The sequence below is a fragment of the Amia ocellicauda genome, chromosome 10 (genome assembly GCF_036373705.1).
Source record: "Amia ocellicauda isolate fAmiCal2 chromosome 10, fAmiCal2.hap1, whole genome shotgun sequence".
Taxonomy (NCBI): domain Eukaryota; kingdom Metazoa; phylum Chordata; class Actinopteri; order Amiiformes; family Amiidae; genus Amia; species Amia ocellicauda.
The window spans coordinates 26,256,012-26,277,785 of record NC_089859.1 but is presented as its reverse complement, the minus strand read 5'-3'; the positions used below and the strand labels follow the sequence as shown (position 1 = coordinate 26,277,785).

Here is a 21,774-nt window from a genome sequence, read left to right as displayed (position 1 = left end):
CACTGGCTACTTTATCCAGATCATGTCTTTTTTCCAACCTTGATTGCATTACAATTTTCTGTGAAATGGGATTGCGAATCAAATTTAATAGCACTTAATGGTATTTTGTTTTTGTCTTATGTGTATATATTGCAGGCATTCACTAAGTAATAAGCAGTGTGAAATAGATTTTGTTGAATAAGAAACATTTTAAATTAGTATTCCAACCTGGTTCAAACGGTGGTGTGTGTTTGGGATTGCTCGCATGCTTTCTTTCAATGTTATGCTCATGTCTTCTTATGGGTTTTTATCAGGACTTTATCACTCTCCTTTTACAATCATGTGTAAAAACAATATTACGTTTTGGTGCTATTCTATGGGATCCCAGAAGAAACAGCAGATCAATAAGCTATTGGAACGTTTAGCTTAGAACCCCCTAAGCACCAGAAGCAGCACAACCAGGCTGACGGTGCTGAGAGCATCCTCTAACGTGTTCTGTGTCCTCCTACTCATGACAGAATCGTGGCAGAAGTGAAGGCGCTTCACATCAACTAGAGAAGTGATGAAGAGAGGAAGATGGGGCTACAACGGACAGCTGCGTTTCGGGAGAACCTGCTCCAAATGATGTTTGCTTTGTTTGGAAACGCATTGTTTGGATTTGACGTTCCCTCGGCCTTCGGGACTCTGGGTGCCTCGATGTTCTCTCTCTTCTTCTGTATCACGCAAGATGGATGGGTGAACATCTTTAACCTGTTACTGTACGTACTCTCACACATGAGTAACACAAGGTTAATGGTAATGGCAAAACACCCTTAGCCTCTGCAGTCAGACTAAGCGGAAACAAAACCAGTCCAGCGAGAACACAGAAGCACAGCTACAGTGATAGAACAGAGTCCTGACATATAATGAGCAATGTTGACATAAGGATGCCACAACACCAAGCACAAGTTGGAGCAGACCCCAGCATATCATGGTTTTGCACACCACACTGGGCTTGGTACAGCTATACAGCGAGTGCTATAAGTGCTACAGTCATGAAAATACGTCTGGAAAGTTGCCTGATTTTGTGGCTGCTTAACAGCCTCAAGCTCTGTCCATGTCAGTACACTAGATATAATTTAGTAAGACCAGAACGAGGTTTAAACTTGGTTAAATCTATACATAACCAGTTTTGTTGATTCATGGATTTTGTCTGCATGGTGTCGATTCAGAATTGGTTAACATTGATTTGTTCCAATGTGCGTTTCCCTCCCTTCTCCCCGTGTGTTCGCAGGGCTAAAGGAGGCTGGGTGATGATTGGGGGTTCCATTTTCTTTTTGTTGTACATGATGTGTGTGACTTTCATCCTTGTCAACCTGCTGGTTGCTGTGATATCAACCAACCTGCAGATGCTCATGGCAATAGAAGATGAAGAGAAGGCTAAGAAGGAGTCCACACAGAGCACCCAGGTCAGTGAAACACAGGCTGCACTGTATCGATTGTGTACTAAAATACAGCGCAGTGTAAGGACTGCATAGGGAAGTCAGCGTGGCAGAGTGGAAAGAGATGTGCTGCAAAGCTGTGCCCAAGGCAGGTCATGCTTCCCTTATACAATTTGACCCTGATCAAATTACTGTAGGTCTGTAGTTGTGCTTTGGTTTTACCAAGCCTTCACTGTGCTTTACTAAATTCTGCCATGAATAATCCATGGTCTTCCATAGTGAACATGCCCTGAAATCTTTCAGGGTTTTCCCCTCGTCCAGGGTAGTAAAGCACTGCGAAGACGTTGAATCCGTAGGAAAGCACTGTAGCACTATGCTTAAACCACAGTACAACCAAGTCAGAAGTGCAAGAGTCCTGTGGGATTTTGTCTGTGATTCTAATAAGCATGAAATGCACTGCACACTGAAGTTGAAAAGAGCAGAGACCTTCCTTTGAAAATGATCAGTTTTTTTTTTGTTCCATTTCCCATTTGATCAAGACCCTTCTGTTACAGAAAATTGTGCTGCTGTGAAAATAATGACCAGAATTCCTATTAATGTCTTAAAATAAATTACAAAACAGTAATGCAACGGTACCAAATGCTGCCATTAGAAATACAGATCCTTGTTGCGTTCCTTCGTCCTGAGCTCTGACTTAACTGAATCAATGACTGGTTGATTCTAACAATAATCTAACTTCATGCTACACTGCAGTGAAGCACAGCTCAGCTGAATGCCGTAAAGTCCCCCTGAGCGCAGTCGGATGCATCACTTCTCAAATGCAGTCTACAATCAACATCTTTAAACATGTACGTGTGTGTGTGTGCGCTGTACTGACAGGCCCAGGAGCAGGCAGGGGTCGGCCAGCAGGAGGAGGAGGTACGGGAGCCTGAGACGACCCAACGGCAAACTCCCCACAAACACCGACGCCTGCCAAACCTGAACCACAAGACCTTGGCGGCATTAAAGCAGCACGTAGAGGACAGGAAGAGGAATATGAGGGAGTACTACGCGATCCGTGCCGAGCTTAACCGGTGAGTGGCCTAGCTGCACAGTAGAGCACCCTCTCCTGGCTTTGCTGACATCCATACAAACTGAACAGGCTTCACAAAATATGGTCACCTCTCGCACCCAGCGAGAGAACACCCAGGGCAGTGTCTGGTCACTGGTCTCGTGCTTCACACTGGGCCTGCTGGAGGTGCCCACTGTACAGGCTCTGACGTGACATGAGCTCCTTGTGGCATCATTTGAAGATGCCGGGGATCTGCCGCTCCGCGATCACTAGTTTAGTAGCTCTGGAGGAAAATTACAGAGCAGCACCAGTCTCTGCTTAGTTATTTTGAATTTAGAAACCTGCCACAGATACTTGGAACCAAAGAGGGAGAAAAGGAGTAATGATGAGAGCTTAACTTTTTTTTATCCATTGTGGTATGTTTTAAGTTTTGTGACCAATATCACTTCTGTACAGTTCCCTGTATGTCTGTAATGCAGTTGTGTTGCTGAATGGGCGTCACCTTAGATAAAAGCCTCTGAAGAGTCAAAGAAATCCGGAGAGAGCTGTTTCCAGTCAAGGTTTTGAATATATGCAGCTGCAAGGAAGAGGTTCAAGAGGCGATCTCAAGAACAGAATTAGTGCCTGTAGTTTGTAACTTCTCTTTTATGCAGACCAGACAGGAGCGAAAGATAACAGGACCCACACGTCTGTCCCGTGATGAGTGCAAGTTCGGGTTCTGCCTGACAACTCATTAGGAAAACCCCATATATGGTTAAACCGGAGAAAATTAAAGCATACTTAATGTTTAATAATAGGGGGGTTTGTGTGATGTATCGAGCCCAAATTGCTGGAGAAAACTGGTTCTTATCAGACTCTGTTCCTCTGGGTATCAGGGCTGCACTATGGCACAGTACCGTAGCACAGCAAGGCTGTGAGACAGTGACCTTGTTTACACAGACGCACAGGGTTAGAAGTGCAGTTCATCAGCCTCCCAACAAAAAGAAAGGTAATTGAATAAAGTTTCTGCCTGAATCTGGAACGATTTGGCTCGATCAGCTTCGACCCCCCGAAGCTCCACGACCAGCACGACCCAGCTGAGCTGACGTGTTCTGTGTCCTCCTACTCATGGCAGAATCGTGGCAGAAGTGAAGGCGCTCCCCATCAACCAGAAGAAGGTTGAAGAGAGGGAGATGGGGCTCCAGAGGGCAGCTGCATTGAGGCATAACCTGCTGCACAATGATGTGGCCACGGGCAGGTCGGGGGACATGCTGTCCACCCTCCTCACCCTGGACGCGGTAAGTGGCTGGACTGTGTTTTCAGTGTGGTGGCTACCTGCTCTCCTAACTAAAGGGACACGCACGCAAGTAGTACTGAAGTTGGCGCTAAAAAACATCTGAAATGGGAGTGCTGGGGGACACCAGTTCCCTAACACTCCCATTTCCAATTCCTCCAAATGTGACCCCCCACTAGGATCCCACTAGTTTAAACATTTAAACTTCCATATTGGGATATGATACATGTACTACTAAGGTTAACAGAATAGCTTCACTACATGTGCTGAATTGGTACTGAGTTAGTGTTGAAGCATTGATCTGCATTACATACTGTTGATTGGGTTAATGTGTCATTGTGCGTCATGCTGGATTACAAATGTTGCAGGTCGTTTGAAGTGTAACTTACTTTTTTTAGCAAGCTGGACAGAAATGTTTCTCAATGAATACCACAGAAGTGCTCATGTGTGTTTTACAAATGCACGCGACGTGTTATCAGTGCAACAGTCATTTATATGTTGTCTTTTTGAATTGCAGGCAAATGTGACCGACTTGGGGGCAGCATCTCCCAGTGTGTACACGAGATGAGGCAGAGCACATCATCAAACTTCTTGATTGCATGATCGGGCTCTTTGGGGGAATTAATTAAAATAATGTTCAAAGCCAATTTAAACTGTAATGTGGCCATCATGTCTCTGTCTCTCTGTGTCTGTCTCTCATTCAAAGAAGCTTTAATGGCATGACTTGCACAGCAGTATTGCCAAAGCAGGTAGAATATAACCAATTACTTAAGTTTTTTAAACTTTTTTTATCATAGTGACAGGAATGAATTGCTAAGAATACACTAGAGGTACAGATTAATCTAAACATTTGTCATACAGGGAGAGATCAATAATAGCGATGATGATCATACTAAGTAATACAAGTAAGGGTAATGACAATAATAGTAGTAATAATAATACTGCACTAATAGTCACTATAATAATAATAATAATAATAATAATATATGTAATTCTATACACTTTACTGTGTTTCTCTAAGAAAAGTAGTGTATTTGACTTTAGTGTCTATTGATAAAGATAACAATGAGATATAGGTATACATGTGTGTATATATATATATAATGAGATGCAATATATTATAAGTCTATACATTTCTTAATTCATTTTTTCTTATCTTTAAATTCTGCTAACACTGTATCATCCTAAACCTAATAATAAAACATACAAACTAAAATTACAAGTCTATTCATAAAACATAATCTAATATATATATATATATATATATATATATATATATATAAATTGTTATTCTCCTTTTATTTTTATTTTATTTTACTGACACAGTATCATTAAACATATAACCTAATATATGTTTTTAAAACTATATTTTATTGTCTTTATTTTTATTTTATTTTGCTGATATGTTACCATTCTAAGTCTATCCAAAAAACATGTAATCTCAAAAAATATATGTATTTAAAACTTTATTTTGTTATTCTCAAATTTATTTTTTATTTATTTTATTTTACTAACATGTTACCATTTTAAGTCTATTCATAAAACATACTCTCTTAATATATATATATATATATAAGTATTTAAAATGTATTTTGTTCTTCTCAAATGTATTGTTAATTTATTTTATTTTGCTAACACGTTACCATTATAAGTCTATTCATAAAACATAACTTAAAAAAGAAATATATATGTGTGTGTGTGTGTGTATATATATATATATATATATATATATATATATATATATATATATTTAAAACTTGATTGTCTTTTTATTTTTATTTTATTTTGCTGACACATTACCATTCTAAGTCTATCCATAAAACATACAACCTTAATATATATATATATATATATATATATATATATATATATATATATATATATATATATATATATGTATTTAAAATGTATTTTTAATTGATTGCATTTTGCTAACACGTTACCATTCTAAGTCTATTCATAAAACATATAATCTAAATATATATGTATTTATAACTTTATTTTGTTATTCTCACATTTATTTTGTTTTACTAACACCGTATCATAAAACATATAACCTTAAAAAAACAGTTTAAAATATTAATCATTACACCAATGATTGTCAAGGTGACCTTGTGCCCTTACCAAAATGGCTACCACCTTACCAAGATGACCTTGTCCTGTGATACTACGACCTTGGGGTGTGTCAATTTATGAAATAATCCACTCGGAAGATACGATCAATATATTGTGTTGTTTTAACAACTGGGGGAGACAAGTAGTATATGGAGAATATTTGAGAATATTCATGTTTTACTTCCGGACTAACGTAAATCGATTCTCTACCCACAATGTACAGCAACTGACGTAAATACATTTATTTGAGACACGGTGAGAACGAAAGAATATTTTTTGTGTTTATGACGGTTCTGAGACATGGTCGGTTAGCCTAGACGCCGGGCTCGGTGCATATGTCGCCGGCTGACTGCGTGGGCTGTGATCTGATACGGTCTGTAAGCAGGGCTCCTCAGCCTGAATATTTGGACTTCTAGTTTAAATTGTCATGATTATGACATATAGGCTAAGAATGCCAGGCTGCATGGCAGGTATGAGAATAATTAGCTAAATCACAAGGTGCAGTAAAGTATTACCACCTCCTTGATTTAAAAAAATATATATAATATATTGCTGTACGAACATCTCCCCAAGAGGTTTCCACTTGTTTTGATCTACAGGTGTTTGGGGAGCAATGTTAATTGTGATGCTCTTTTCCAGCTCCCTTCATGCTGATTGGTTTTCTCAGAAGCTGAAAGAATGAGCTCTTCTTCCGAGTGTGCTCTGGCCTGGAGAAACTGAGAGAGAGCAGTTTTCTCCCTTTCATTCTGCAGGAGCCGAATGGTAAGTCGCTTTACTTCCCTTATGTGTTTTGTGAGTTAAATAATAAATACAAAAAAATGACATGACCATTTACAGCTGCCCCCTTTGCTTTCAGTTTTTGTACTAGAATACCGGCAGAACATCTGGAAGGCTGTAATACTGCTGATCGCCAGTATCATTGGCAATCTACTGCATGTCACTGGAAACTACAAGGTAACACTTCTGATCAGATTGCGTAGGGCAGGATGGCAGGAGTGTGAAGGACAACAAACCCCTATTCATCAAACTATTTCCATATTCTCCAGGTAAAGCAGAATACATCATGTTTGAATAGTAAGCACAGGTCTGAAATAGTAAATAAACAAGGGGGCTTGTGATATGATTGTCCATATTAAATAGTACCAGCTAACATAGTATATCCATTGTTATAATGTATAAACTGTAAACAAGACCCAATAAAAGGACTTAGTGAAATGATGCTTAAAAGTTTGCTTTTTCAAATCTGTATTTCAGGATTTCCAGGGGTTAACAGCTTTGTTTGTGTTCACCCTGTGTCTGGCCCTGTGGTTCATGCCTGTAGCCACCGTCAAGCGCAGGGTGGTAATAGACTACAATCTGGGCATCTACAAATTCTATGTGCACAAGGAGCTCCGACACCAGTGTCCTCTCAACAATATCTGCATCCAAATGGAGGCCAAGAAAAACTGTAAGTATCTACATTAAGTGGTCCTAGAGATTTGAGGCTGTGGGATTGAAATAATGCACACCCAGCATGGTTTATAGGTCTGGGAAAAGTTTTAAAGTGGTCCAGAGGAAGCAAACATTCTTGCAGCCTACAGGAACCAGATGTGCACAACACTGCAGTGACAAACTCAAGACTTAAACAAATGAATTTATAACCTAGGCTAGTTTTGTACACTTCCCACAGACCACAGTGTCTGATTGTACAGGAGAAAACATCTGTGTTGCCCATTCAGCATCTGGCTTTAGTAGCTTGCCCCTTATAAACTGTCCTTCCTTTCATTTTTATCAGGGCAAGGCCGTGAATATTGAGCTCTCTTATGGAAATTGCAGTGGCCACCTACAATTTCCTGGAGCTTTACTGTGTATCTCAAATAATATTTCATCCTGCCACAGGTCATAAAGGTCAATCCCCAGTTACATAATACATACATTGTTTTTGCTTCTAAGGGAATATAAAAGTCAGCAAAATGTCATTTCTACAAATTCAGTTATTCACACATATTTCTGTTGCATTTTAATTGATAAACATTGTACATTCCATAAATCTCAAGAGAAGGGCAATGGACTTATTCTTACTTCATGACTCTTATTCTATTCATTTGAGTAATCTCCACCAAAAGTATGTTATAAATTAACTATCAATACAAGAATATATGCTACTGTGGTTGTCATTTGAGCTGTTTCACAATGTATTGCAGATTCCTATAATCTGGACAACCTTTAATTTCAGTATTTTAATTTATTTCTCCATTAAGTCAAGCATCACTTCAGCATTGTGGACCTCAACATCGGTCTGTTCAAGATGCCGTGAGGCTGTCTTTAAAGCCGCGCCCTCGGCCTACTGTGTTTCAATGAGAACACCAGCGTCTTCTCCGTATGCACCTCTGCCACTACAGGTCAGACATCGGTTCCTTTCACGGCACGATTCATAATGTGCATATCTGCCATGTGGAATATATGAGTCATCTGAAGACACAATGTGTGGTTCGCACAACATCAGAGATCCTCCTTATAAAAGGCATCTCTATCACATGGACAGTAGTTGACATTCCCACAATCTATAAAGTTTCCAGTAAAGGGACAATTCAAAATAATAATCTTGATCCCAATTTATCACAGATTATTTCAGTACAGCACTCAGCTGTCGTCAGCAGCATCATATCTCCTGTGTTACTGAATCAACTTTACTTCCTGATACAGAAGTTGGTTCCTTACTAAGATGATCGTTTCCTTATATAATGTTATACTTAACTTTAAATCCTTAGTGTTAGAAATAATTAAAAGGCTCTGATTTAAGAAATGATTAGTTCAATTAAGGGTTCAAATCAGGGTCGGTGGTACTCCAGGACAGGTTTCAGAATCACTGCTCTGAATGATTTGCAGGTAAATCATTTCTAGATATCTTAAAACACCTTAATTCAATATCTGTAAATGGTTTAAAGATATCTGAAATTCAATGAACGATATCTTGAAATAATACTAGAGAGATTTCTAAATGATCATTCGGCTTGCCATCAAGTTCAAGCAGGAATTTGATTGTTTTACAGCAATTACACAACACTGCTGCCCTCTTGTGGACAGATAGATGCATTGAAAGCAGTGTACAGTGTACAGTGTACAGGCGTGTGGACCAGATATGAACTCGGACTGAAAGCAATCATGAATCTGCGCAGAAGTCATGTTGACACATTTAAAACGATTCCAAATTGTCTCATACATGGAAAGGCATCAGCTTCAAAACGCTGCCCTATATTTAACAGTCAGTGGCTAGGGTTGCCACCTTTGATTTGTCTGCTGTTGTCCTTTTCTACATTAAATACAGCCATTTTACTTCAATGTGTAAACATATACTGTCTAATTATAATCTATTATAAAATCTAATCATATGTACATATACTCCCTTTAGCAATGAAAACATGATTATTATAACATGTATTGTAATAATTATAAACAACTTTTTAACTTAATGAAATTGGGAAACCCAACACTGACATTTATCACCGCTCTTTCCATGTGTATTTCTCAACCCTTTTTGCTACCTGCAGAAGTCCCTGTGGTCCCTCAATGAATGCTTTAAACTCCAAGCATGATAACTGAAAGTTGAATCTAATTTGACGTTCTGCTTTGACCAACCCCACTGACATCCTGTTCCTTTTGTCTGACCAGACATCCTCCATATGGCTAAATACACGCTCAGCATAGGCGTTACTGACGGGGACAGACAAAACAAAGGATACCACTTTGAGCAATTCAGTCGCTGCTTTCTCCTTCTTGGAAAAAAAAAGCTGGTGGACAGGGGTGGTGGGGGGAGGAGGGAGGGTTGTCGTGCTCTGGCTCCTCTCCTTGGCGACAGCTGTGTTTTACCCGTTTACGGACACAAGATTGGATGTATGAACATATCCAGGAAGACAACACAATAGCAGTAGAAGGAAAACAAACGATATTGATTTGTTATTTATTTGAAACTATGAAATTCTAATTTCAATGTACATTTTCACAAAAAAACGGGACAATTTGTGTCCCGGGAAAGAATATACATTTTTTGGGACAGTCGCTCAAAAAAGAGAACAATCCCGGGAAAACCGGGAAGAGTGGCAACCCTATCAGTGGCCCCGTGTGGCCGACTGCCAAGAGCTGATCGAAGGAACTATAGCAGGAATGAGGGGTCCGTTATCACACTAGACAAAGACACTGTCACATCAGATGTGTATATCACAAATTATTGTACAAAGAGCATTTTTGCACTTTTGTAATTAATTTCCTGTTAAACTAACTTAATATACCTAGGAAAAATATGTGCATGAACAGAATGCCTTTTGTTATTTTTTAAATAAAATTAAACAAAAAGTAATTAGAATAAATTCAGTACATTAAATGAAAATTATATTGGGGGGCAGGGGGGCTGTCTTCACGGGGGGGAGGAGGGGCGGGGGGGGGCAGGGGGGAGAGTTGTCATGCTCTTAAAATTAAAAAGTAATTAGAGTAAATTCAGTACATTTAATTAAATTAGATTGGGGGCGGGGGGGGGTGTCTTCAGGGGGGAGGGGGGGACAGGGGTGGTGGGGGGAGGAGGGAGGGTTGTCGTGCTCTGCCTCCTCTCCTTGGCGACAGCCAGTAGAAAGGAGCCCCGCTTGTATATACAGGGAGATGCTGCCCCCGAGTCGGTCACATTTGCCTGCAATTCAAAAAGACAACATATAAATGACTGTTGCACTGATAACACGTCGCGTGCATTTGTAAAACACACATGAGCACTTCTGTGGTATTCATTGAGAAACATTTCTGTCCAGCTTGCCAAAAAAAGTAAGTTACACTTCAAACGACCTGCAACATTTGTAATCCAGCATGACGCACAATGACACATTAACCCAATCAACAGTATGTAATGCAGATCAATGCTTCAACACTAACTCAGTACCAATTCAGCACATGTAGTGAAGCTATTCTGTTAACCTTAGTAGTACATGTATCATATCCCAATATGGAAGTTTAAATGTTTAAACTAGTGGGATCCTAGTGGGGGGTCACATTTGGAGGAATTGGAAATGGGAGTGTTAGGTAACTGGTGTCCCCCAGCACTCCCATTTCAGATGTTTTTAGCGCCAACCTCAGTACTACTTGCATGCGTGTCCCTTTAGTTAGGAGAGCGGGGAGCCATCACTCTGAAAACACAGTCCAGCCACTTACCGCGTCCAGGGTGAGGAGGGTGGACAGCATGTCCCCTGACCTGCCCGTGGCCACATCATTGTGCAGCAGGTTCTGCCTCAATGCAGCTGCACGTTGGAGGCCCATCTCCCTCTCTTCAACCTTCTTCTGGTTGATGGGGAGCGCCTTCACTTCTGCCACGATTCTGCCATGAGTAGGAGGACACAGAACACGTCAGCTCAGCTGGGTCGTGCTGGTCGTGGAGCTTCGGGGGGTCGAAGCTGATCGAGCCAAATCGTTCCAGAATGTGTTGTCGGAGGCAGAAACTTTATTCAATTACCTTTCTTTTTGTTGGGAGGCTGATGAACTGCACTTCTAACCCTGTGCGTCTGTGTAAACAAGGTCACTGTCTCACAGCCTTGCTGTGCTACGGTACTGTGCCATAGTGCAGCCCTGATACCCAGAGGAACAGAGTCTGATAAGAACCAGTTTTCTCCAGCAATTTGGGCTCGATACATCACACAAACCCCCCTATTATTAAACATTAAGTATGCTTTAATTTTCTCCGGTTTAACCATATATGAGGTTTTCCTAATGAGTTGTCAGGCAGAACCCGAACTTGCACTCATCACGGGACAGACGTGTGGGTCCTGTTATCTTTCGCTCCTGTCTGGTCTGCATAAAAGAGAAGTTACAAACTACAGGCACTAATTCTGTTCTTGAGATCGCCTCTTGAACCTCTTCCTTGCAGCTGCATATATTCAAAACCTTGACTGGAAACAGCTCTCTCCGGATTTCTTTGACTCTTCAGAGGCCTTTATCTAAGGTGACGCCCATTCAGCAACACAACTGCATTACAGACATACAGGGAACTGTACAGAAGTGATATTGGTCACAAAACATAAAACATACCACAATGGATAAAAAAAGTTAAGCTCTCATCATTACTCCTTTTGTCCCTCTTTGGTTCCAAGTATCTGTGGCAGGTTTCTAAATTCAAAATAACTAAGCAGAGACTGGTGCTGCTCTGTCATTTTCCTCCAGAGCTACCAAACTAGTGATCGCGGAGCGGCAGATCCCCGGCATCTTCAAATTATGCCACAAGGAGCTCATGTCACGTCAGAGCCTGTACAGTGGGCACCTCCAGCAGGCCCAGTGTGAAGCACGAGACCAGTGACCAGACACTGCCCTGGGTGTTCTCTCGCTGGGTGCGAGAGGTGACCATATTTTGTGAAGGCTGTTCAGTTCAAAGGAAGGTCTCCGCTCTTTTCAACTTCAGTGTGCAGTGCATTTCATGCTTATTAGAATCACAGACAAAATCCCACAGGACTCTTGCACTTCTGACTTGGTTGTACTGTGGTTTAAGCATAGTGCTACAGTGCTTTCCTACGGATTCAACGTCTTCGCAGTGCTTTACTACCCTGGACGAGGGGAAAACCCTGAAAGATTTCAGGGCATATTCACTAAGGAAGACCATGGATTATTCATGGCAGAATGTAGTAAAGGCAGCACTGTGGAGTACTGGTTAGGGCTCTGGACTCAAGACTAGAAGGTTGTGTTCAAATCCTGGGTGAGAGTGCTGTTGTACCCTTGAGCAAGGTACTTCACTTAGATTACTGCAGTAAAAATGCCCAGCTGTATAAATGGGTACAAAATGTAAGTCGCCCTGGATAAGAGCGTCAGCTAAATGACAAAAATAATAAATAATAATAATAAAAAGCACAGTGAAGGCTTGGTAAAACCACTGCACAACTACAGACCTACAGTAATTTGATCAGGGTCAAATTGTAAAAGGGAAGCATGACCTGCCTTGGGCACAGCTTTGCAGCACATCTCTTTCCACTCTGCCACGCTGACTTCCCTATGCAGTCCTTACACTGCGCTGTATTTTAGTACACAATCGATACAGTGCAGCCTGTGTTTCACTGACCTGGGTGCTCTGTGTGGACTCCTTCTTAGCCTTCTCTTCATCTTCTATTGCCATGAGCATCTGCAGGTTGGTTGATATCACAGCAACCAGCAGGTTGACAAGGATGAAAGTCACACACATCATGTACAACAAAAAGAAAATGGAACCCCCAATCATCACCCAGCCTCCTTTTGCCCTGCGAACACACGGGGAGAAGAGAGAGAAACGAATCAATGTTAACCAATTCTGCATCGACACTATGCAGACAAAATCCATGAATCAACAAAACTGGTTATGTATAGATTTAACCAAGTTTCAACCTCGTTCTGGTCTTACTAAATTATATCTAGTGTACTGACATGGACAGAGCTTGAGGCTGTTTAAGCAGCCACACAATCAGGCAACTTTCCAGACGTATTTTCATGACTGTAGCACTGATAGCACTCGCTGCATAGCTGTACCAAGCCCAGTGTGGTGTGCAAAACCATGATATGCTGGGGTCTGCTCCAACTTGTGCTTGGTGTTGTGGCATCCTTATGTTAACGTTGCTCATTGTATGTCAGGACTCTGTTCTATCACTGTAGCTGAGCTTTTGTGTTCTCGCTGGACTGGTTTTGTTTCCGCTTAGTCTGACTGCAGAGGCTAAGGGTGTTTTGCCATTACCATTAACCTTGTGTTACTCGTGTGTGAGAGTACGTACAGTAACTGCTTAAAGATGTTCACCCATCCATCTTGCGTGATACAGATGAAGAGAGAGAACATCGAGGCACCCAGAGTCCCGAAGGCCGAGGGAACGTCATGCCCAAACAATGCGTTTCCAAATAACGCAAACGTCTACAGACAGAAACACAGCAATGAATAAACTGAACTGACATTAATCACAAAGCATAGGATTGGAATAATAACAGGGCTCCACTGAAGCAAACTATTCTATATCTTATATCTCGGTCAAGAACAAGTTGACAATGACATCACTGAGCAACTGGCTGAGTGAATGGAGATCGTGATCCACTGACTATGCAGCACAATGGGCAGATATCTTACCACCATTATGATCATCAGCAGCGCAGTGATATTGGCCACCTCTGGTATGGAATCCCAAAGCGCCTGGAAAATGATCTGCACACCCCTTAGTGCAGACACGCAGCGGAATATGCGCATCACCCGCAGGATCCTGCGCACAATAGACAGAACACACCAAAGAAGATCAAAATCACACCACACGTCTGAACATCAGTTACACATTCATACTGCTACGAATGATGACAATATAATACTGGATGGTAGGAAGTCAGGACTGGGGCTCAAACACAGATCACTAGCTTTGCAGACAAGCTTGTCACTGACTGTCCGTTGCTGCCTCTATCTTCTCTTCAGCAGCACACAGGCTGAAGAGTCTTAAATAAAACCATTCAATGGCAGTAACTGACCAAGTCCTTTCACTGACCTGAAAATCTTCAATATGGTGGCAGTGCTTCCCGCAGGCATTGCGATGGGAAGCACAATATGGCAGCCAACATTGAAGAGATCGAAAATGTTTCACGATCCTGAAGAAAAAGAGCAAAGCAGGTTGGAGTGTTACACTGAAGGAGGCTGTGAGAGTGTGTATGTAACTTGTGATCATCCACAACAGTGCAACAGAGAACGCATGCAAAATGAATGGTAATGAAGATGTGTAAGCTCTCTGGCACATACAGAAATTGAAACCTGGCAAACACAGCTGCGAGTCTTTTGGGGTAAATCTCTACCAGCGTTGCATATCTGGATTATGCAATATCCGTGCATTGGTCTTGGCAAAATTGTTCACACTGTCAAGTTGGGCCACTCAAGGACAGTAACTTAGTTATTTCTAGTTTCTTGCCACTCCAGTGTCACTTTGCCTGTGGCTTCTCAGACCAATGCCCTTCTTTACCCTGCTGCTCGGATTGGGAGGATGACCCGCTCTAAGCAGATTCAGACTACCAAACTGTGGGACGTCACAGAGACGGGTGTATTTCATGTGGAACACTTATTGCACACAGATGGACTCCATTCACTGTGTCAATTCTGAAGGCACTTGGTTGCACCGGAGCTTATTTACGAGTGAAAAGCAAAGGCGCTGAATACTCATTGGATTAAGTTTTAATTGTTTTTTCACCCCCCCCATTGTTCCCCACATTGAAAGTGTGGAGCAGGTTGTGTAGATCCCATTAAATGCATCACGATTTCAGGTTGTAACACATCAAAATGTATTCTTCCTATAGTCGCTGTGTCTATGCACATACCACTGTCTACCAAAGAGGTCTTTGATGTCAATGGCCAATACGAGCAGAAGGGAAATACAATTGTCCGTATCTAAGCCTTGGTTTCCTTCCCTTAAATCTAAAATTACTCACCTTCCAGAAAATGATGAAGCCACGGAACCACTTGAGGCCAATCTCCCACACGAAGACCACCAACAGGACTCGTTCAACAAAAAAGAAGCCAGTGGCATAGGTCTGAAACAGAAGTTTATTAAAGCTGTGAATGCTGTCCAACTCTAGCTGTGAAGAACCCCGGTGTCTTTTGAATATCAATTTTAAATGAACCCCTCTCTTATTAATTGAAGCCACTTCGGAAACCGAAGCCATCAAGAGCTCAGCTGTGAATACAACGCAGCAGACAGAAACCACCTCCAAGAAATGGGCGACTCTGAAAGCCCATTGGAGGACACCTGCAAGTCACCCACATTACAGGACAGTAGTGGTGAGTGGAGTTAATTAACAATGGAGAACAAAATGTGAAGGCATAAATATACATCATGGACAGCTCCAATTTAAAATCAAACAGTTTCACAGTGACTTACTGCAGCAATGGATGGGATGGTCTGCAAGCAAACCAAGAGACAACTGAAGGATCTAACACAGGTCATAACAAAACGAAAAAAGAAGGAGTTTAAAAGCCCTCCGATCAGTTTCTCAGCCACTTTCTCCTCTGCGTCACAATCATCCTGCAAAGGGAGGATACAAACAGGCCAGCAATTAACATCCAGTCAGCGGCTTCCAATTAAATTAGTATGTCACCCATTTCCTGATTCCCATCAGCCCATCCTGTTATTATTATTATTATGCATCCAAGGCCATTTACATGTTCATTCCAAATAACATACATGTTACAGGAGGGTTGACAACATTGCTACAAAAAAAACAAAAAACACATGTAATGTTCTTACAGCAAAGAACATTAAGTTGTATATCTGTAACTAAACCAGTCATGTCGATATACTGCTACACTGAGATATGAACCTATGACTTATCCTCAGGCACGCACTCACTCACCTCCCCATCAAGTATGCTCCACTTACTAATCCTCTCTGGCTCTGCGTCCCTGTCCCTGCTCATTTTACACTTTGAGTGATGCTGAAAATAAGAAACGGCATAAGAAACAGGTGACAAGGGCGGCCTCCAGTCAAGAAGCCTCCTGAAGACTTTCCCAGCACATTTCCTTGTCATTTCTATTACACTGCACAGTCATATCAACCCTTTTATACACTGCATTTTATTCCTCAAACCCTTTAAGTGGCTTCAGTTTTTCTAAGCCCTGTTGTCTCAGTACCATCATTTGAGAAGATATGATGACAAAGTGTTCAACTCTAATAGATTCATGGATTGAATGAGACAGATGTCATTTCATTAAGAGGGTGATATATTGAACATACTTCGCTTTGAGGGCTGTATTACTCATACCTTTGGGTATTTCTGGTAAAAAAAGTATGTGTTGAATATGTTCATTTTATAAGCAGCTGAAATGCTTACATACATAAATCACCACCCTGTATATTAATATATTATTCATTTCAAATAATATTATCATTCCTGGAATTTGAATCTGGTCAAATACCGTCAAACATGAAAGACCCTGCATAGAAAACTGTTAAGTAGGCGTTTAAAAAACAACAAGGTGTAACTGAATGATGCGGGACGTCTCTACTTAACCGACCTGCAATACAACTCACTTCCCCGGGTGGTGAAATCGTTTAACAGAAAGCAAGAGTTACAGGCCAACTTGCGAGCTTTTCTTTAATGTTGCTGCTCCACAGTCAAAAAACACCCGTTTTGTTAATACACAGTACAAAGGCTTTATGGACAACGCAGTGAAGGACATGATCCATTCAACGGTTGTATTCATGAAAACACGAGTTGAAGATTAGCCCAAACGTTTCTGTTATTGAGAACAATTTGCACCAGTAAAAAACAAAAACGTTCATAGTCCTTAGAGGGATGTAGTAATCTCTCCACAATTAGTATTATAATTATGAATAATAATAAGCGCTGAGATTTAGGACAAGTCCTACATACAGGCGCAGCTTTATAAATCAGCCGTTGAGACCAATTCAAATCAAACAGTCGGATAACACTTCTTTGTTGACTTATGAACATCACACGTACAACATTTTCACAAACACCGCCTTTGTACTGTTTTTCAAAACCAGCACAACTAATCAAATAACGACAATATGGATATATGACGTGTAGAAATTCACGATAATAATTCTTTCACAATGGACTGATTTGATCACAAGCCCAGGTTGTCGGCTACATATGAAATGTAATAATACAGGCAGTGTTTGAAGGAGGACGTTTATACTGTACTATTAAATGCTGACCGTTAACAGCTGAAACGCCACTATTTCATTCAAATCTGCAGTAACAGGATCGGACAAGCAGGAAAACCATCATAGAGATTTTCATTTCAATTTCCAACGCCGTTCAAATGGCGGTTATGGCGCTGCCGGCGCTGAACTAAATTCAAACTCCAAATGCAGTTTTAACCATTTATTTCACCCGTCGCTACCTGAAGGTGTTAAAATGCCATTTGATGCCAGAGCAATGATAAGTGACTCACTTTTGCGTAGACTTTGCTGGGTGTCTGACACGTCTGTCCGCCGCTCCTCTACTCGCCAACAGCCGCTCGTCACAGCCGCCTCTTCTCACCTGCTCGCGTCTCCCACAGCGCTCCGACGTCACACACTGCCCGTGCGGCCACCGCACGTCAATTCCTGTGGCCGCACAGAGCGAACAGAGCATGCGCACAGTGCATCAACAGCGCGGCTGTGAGCGCATGCGTGTCTTATTACTAGTGCGTTACTGTAGTATAATCATTGTTTTGGTTTCATAAAACAATCAAAGGAATAATGCAACAAAACAATACAATAATGTAATATAAAATCAATAGGAAAGTACTCGTGAGTAGTCCCAGTGTGTGATACATTTCACATTAAACGAAGGTATGGGGCCTGGACTATAAGATAAGTGTGTTAATAACATACATTTGGAGATATTCAGCATTCTCATGGATTAATTACTTTCCATTGTATCTTCTTGGACTGGTTTGAGTAACTGAAGGTCTTCTAATCTTTCTCTTATCTGAGAGATTTCCAATTGTACATGGGTAATCCAGAAGATACAGACAATATCTATGACCCAGACAGAAAATAAGAAGTATCGGAACCATTCCCCAGGAAACCCTGTAAGGAAAGAAAAAGCTTAGGCTTTAAACTGTAAACTGTATACAGTTTAGTCCTGACGTTGTCACAAAATATTGCCCCTTCACACTTTAACGTTGTATCTCTGTGATTGTGGATACACACACACTTCCTTTTAACACATTGGCCAAGGAAACTTGTACACAGTGGCATGGTGGGGTAAAGTTACATTTATAATGATACCAATATTATCAATGATATATTTTTTTATTATTACTTACAGTGCAGGTGTGATGTTCTTGAGTAGGAATTTCCTAAAGATGAAAATCAACATAAAGGCATAATAAGCTGAAAGTTCTTCTTCCTCCACATTTTCAGATGAATACAGACTCTTGTTTCAGTGTTTCAATGAAACTGAAGAATATAAAGTTAATCCTAAAGGCAGACTGAGTGTTTTCCATGGTTCACTAAGGATGCAAAATAATATATGATGTCTAAAAGAGGAAATATATAATTTCCTTCTGTTTGAAGGATTATTGTAATTTTTGTTTTAAATACTCTTGCTTTCACAAATCATCTACAAAGCAAAAGACAAATGTGCAAAATGAATGATGAATATTGTCCTAATTCCTAACACCTAACTTCATACCTCTGGATGGATCACAGAAATTGACGATCAGACTCTGTTATAGGATTCATTGCTCCTGTCTCTTTGAACAAGATTAAACTGTACTCTTGTCTACAGTGTTTTTACATCTAACTAAACATAACACCTAATAACAACCCAAACACTGAGCTCATACAAACCAACATACAGTTTACTGACATAATCTTTGTTTAAGCCTATATTATAATTAATATGTTCACTTCTCTGTGAGGTGGGCATACAATGCAGGCACAGACCAGGTTAAAAACAAGGCCACAGCTTTTATTCAACCACTAAAAAATATTTTTAAAACAGAATTACCACACAAGTGCCACACAAGCAACACAATGCAATGATCTACTGTGTAAAACAGCAGTATGTAATGTGCAGAATGGAATTAATCAAAATTTCAAAGAAGCACAATGTCCAAGAAAAACGTTAGCTCCAATATCTATAATGCAAAGAATAATAAATCAAATCATGTGAAAACTCCACAATCAAATGTTATTTGAGCAGAGAGATGAATGAGGCACATGCGGGTTTATAACCCCTGACCTGGAACCCCAAGCCCTCCTTCTTAAAGAGGACGTCACCCTCGCTCCACACACCCCGTGTATAACATGTATAATAACGTGAGTATCGCATCTTTCATAAAGTGTGTGTGGGGGGGGCACCTACGATGAGGTGGACAAATTGATGCGCTCTCACTATTGGTGGGGGGTGGGGGGGCTCAATTGATGCTTATGCTTATTAAGTATTGATGGTTAACAACACAATCTACTAAATTCCTTTTTCTTACAAACGTTGAGTCAAAGTTTTTCATTTCTTCTACCTGGATGTCAGAAGCACAGTTTAATCCGGATCCACAAAGCTGACTGTGCATCAGAGCTCATAGTTTGAGTTGATTTCTCACTTAATCCACAGTTCAGTAGGGATTGTAGCAGTCTGATTCACCTTTACAAATAATAGTTAATATAACGGGCTCATCATGCGCACAACAGAGTGCAACAGTATACTACACAGCCCTTCCTACATTTAGGTGAATTGTAAATCATACAATTTTCCATTGTCTTGGAGTAAACCCATCAAGATTCTAGCATCATTTCACTGATAGTTTAACTCCTCTCTTACCTTGCTATTTCTAGGGCCGTTGCCATTTTATACAAGCACCTTTACCACTCTGCCAACAAATGCTCATTAGAGATTGAGATCACAGATCTGGATCTCATATTTGGCTAAAAGTGCTTTGAGCTCTACGGCCTGAACTTCATTTTGCAAAAGCACTTCCAACTTGACCATTTACAGATTGATTTTAAATCCCAGACTGGTGTCCTGTTGACCAGATTGTATATGTTTTGGGCAGTAGTGTGCATATGCAATATAGTGTAACAATTGTCACCCTGGATAATAATCAAATGTTTTTAACATTAGGAAATCATCTCTTTTAAGTTTTGAAGTTTATTGTCAAGACATTGATACATGTTGTTTGTTGTGTTCCTTTTATGTCTGTGTAACTTGGTGTATGCTGCCTTTTTGGTCAGGGCTGACTTGTAAAAGATGTAAATCTCAATGTGACTTCTCTGGTTAAATAAAGGATCAATTAAATAAACAAATAAAGCTGTATATATTTGTTTACCACTGCCTCTAAAATGTCGTGACATCATTTTAAAGCTCCTTTGCCATTTACATATATTGTCAAGGTGTGTACAACGGGGTACATCCCCCCCCCCAAAATAATTTCCATTGTTCGTATTGTTTACATCGAACTTATCAAAATAGTGTTTTATATTTGCATATATTTATCAATGGATCTAAAACCTTTTATTTGATAAAAACAAACTGGTAACTTCTTTACAAGTTCAGCTAAAGAAGACCCTCATGTCCCAATCCACACACATTGATTGCAATGGTTTTAGCAATGCAAGCTTTGTATGACTATATACTCAATATGGCTACAAAGGACCTTTCAAGAACAACACTTGGTCCTGAGCAAAAGCTCCTACAATATTGTAATGAAAGAGCCCAGTTTAATTGTTCAGTAATGGCAGTTTCCCCTCACCTGGATCCCCAAACACCTGTGTCTAGGAGTCGTGATGCAAGCTGATCACCTGATGGCAGGTGAATTTCCTGGAAGCTACGCCACCTTGGGTTGTAAGTGAGAATGCCCTGAGTGTCAAAGACTCATCTCTGGCAACTGGCAAGGTGCTCATTTCTGTTCACAATGTAAACAGCCAGTGGCCCCACTCGCTCTCCTGTAGAGTACAGATGTTCTTCTAGAACATGCAGGTGTGAAAAATCATCCTCAGGTTTTGCACATGAAACTGTTCCAGAAACTGGCAATATTCTGTGCCCCGCACTTGGAAACAAGTCATGTGCACACAAGAATGACCGAGCCCTCAAGAGATGTTAAGTACACTTGGTAATGACATGTCACGTCTTCTATGGAAGTCATTAAAACAGTTGTCAATGTTTTTGTTTTTCATTTATTTACTTCAAGAGAAACGTCTATTCGATAAATAACTGCCATTTCCCCGCCTCAAGGTCTTCATCTAGTGGAATTTCTACTGCTTATACACTGTAATGATACAAAATAAAATAAAATCCTTACACTTGGAATTTGAAAGATGAGGAAAAAGGTGACCAAAAAATGACCAGCAACTAGTCACATTTCTGGACAAGTGGGGCAGAGACCTTGCAACACTTAGTTCTTAGTTAACACTTCTTAGTTAATGTTTTCTCGCCTTTTCTTGTGAGCAGTGAGAGTTGAAGGTTCTGTTTCTGAAGGCTCTCAATCAGTCAAAGGAATT

General features: G+C 40.6%; 1 protein-coding gene and 2 long non-coding RNA genes across 5 annotated transcripts; 2 read left to right on the top strand and 1 right to left on the bottom strand.

Moving 5' to 3' along the window:
* Positions 1-1,264: 1,264 nt before the first annotated feature.
* Positions 1,265-4,599, top strand: LOC136760378 (cation channel sperm-associated protein 4-like). Its single transcript, XM_066715745.1, has 4 exons — positions 1,265-1,427; positions 2,280-2,473; positions 3,566-3,728; positions 4,242-4,599. Exons 1-4 carry the CDS (start codon positions 1,272-1,274, stop codon positions 4,290-4,292), a joined length of 564 nt encoding a protein of 187 aa, XP_066571842.1. The 5' UTR covers positions 1,265-1,271; the 3' UTR covers positions 4,293-4,599.
* Positions 4,600-6,113: 1,514 nt separating this feature from the next.
* LOC136760377 (uncharacterized) lies at positions 6,114-10,207 on the top strand. 3 transcript variants are annotated; one of them, XR_010820195.1, is made up of 6 exons: positions 6,114-6,309; positions 6,479-6,601; positions 6,696-6,885; positions 7,094-7,286; positions 7,614-7,726; positions 8,080-10,207. It is a non-coding gene; the product is annotated as an uncharacterized LOC136760377 (long non-coding RNA). The 3 variants fall into 3 exon arrangements; XR_010820196.1 differs by lacking the exon at positions 7,614-7,726 and having other exon boundaries at positions 6,114-6,212; XR_010820194.1 differs by lacking the exon at positions 7,614-7,726.
* A 3,915-nt stretch (positions 10,208-14,122) lies between these two features.
* LOC136760376 (uncharacterized) lies at positions 14,123-20,332 on the bottom strand. The gene is made up of 3 exons (XR_010820193.1): positions 16,175-20,332; positions 15,703-15,846; positions 14,123-15,355 (listed from the first exon to the last, which is right to left on the bottom strand). It is a non-coding gene; the product is annotated as an uncharacterized LOC136760376 (long non-coding RNA).
* Between the last annotated feature and the right edge of the window lie 1,442 nt (positions 20,333-21,774).

Coding starts and splice junctions, on each gene's coding strand:
- LOC136760378 (XM_066715745.1), top strand. CDS start 1,272: ATGATTGGGGGTTCCATTTTCTTTTTGTTGTACATGATGTGTGTGACT. Junction 2,474..3,565: donor ATCCGTGCCGAGCTTAACCG/GTGAGTGGCCTA, acceptor TACTCATGGCAG/AATCGTGGCAGAAGTGAAGG. Junction 3,729..4,241: donor CCCTCCTCACCCTGGACGCG/GTAAGTGGCTGG, acceptor TTTGAATTGCAG/GCAAATGTGACCGACTTGGG.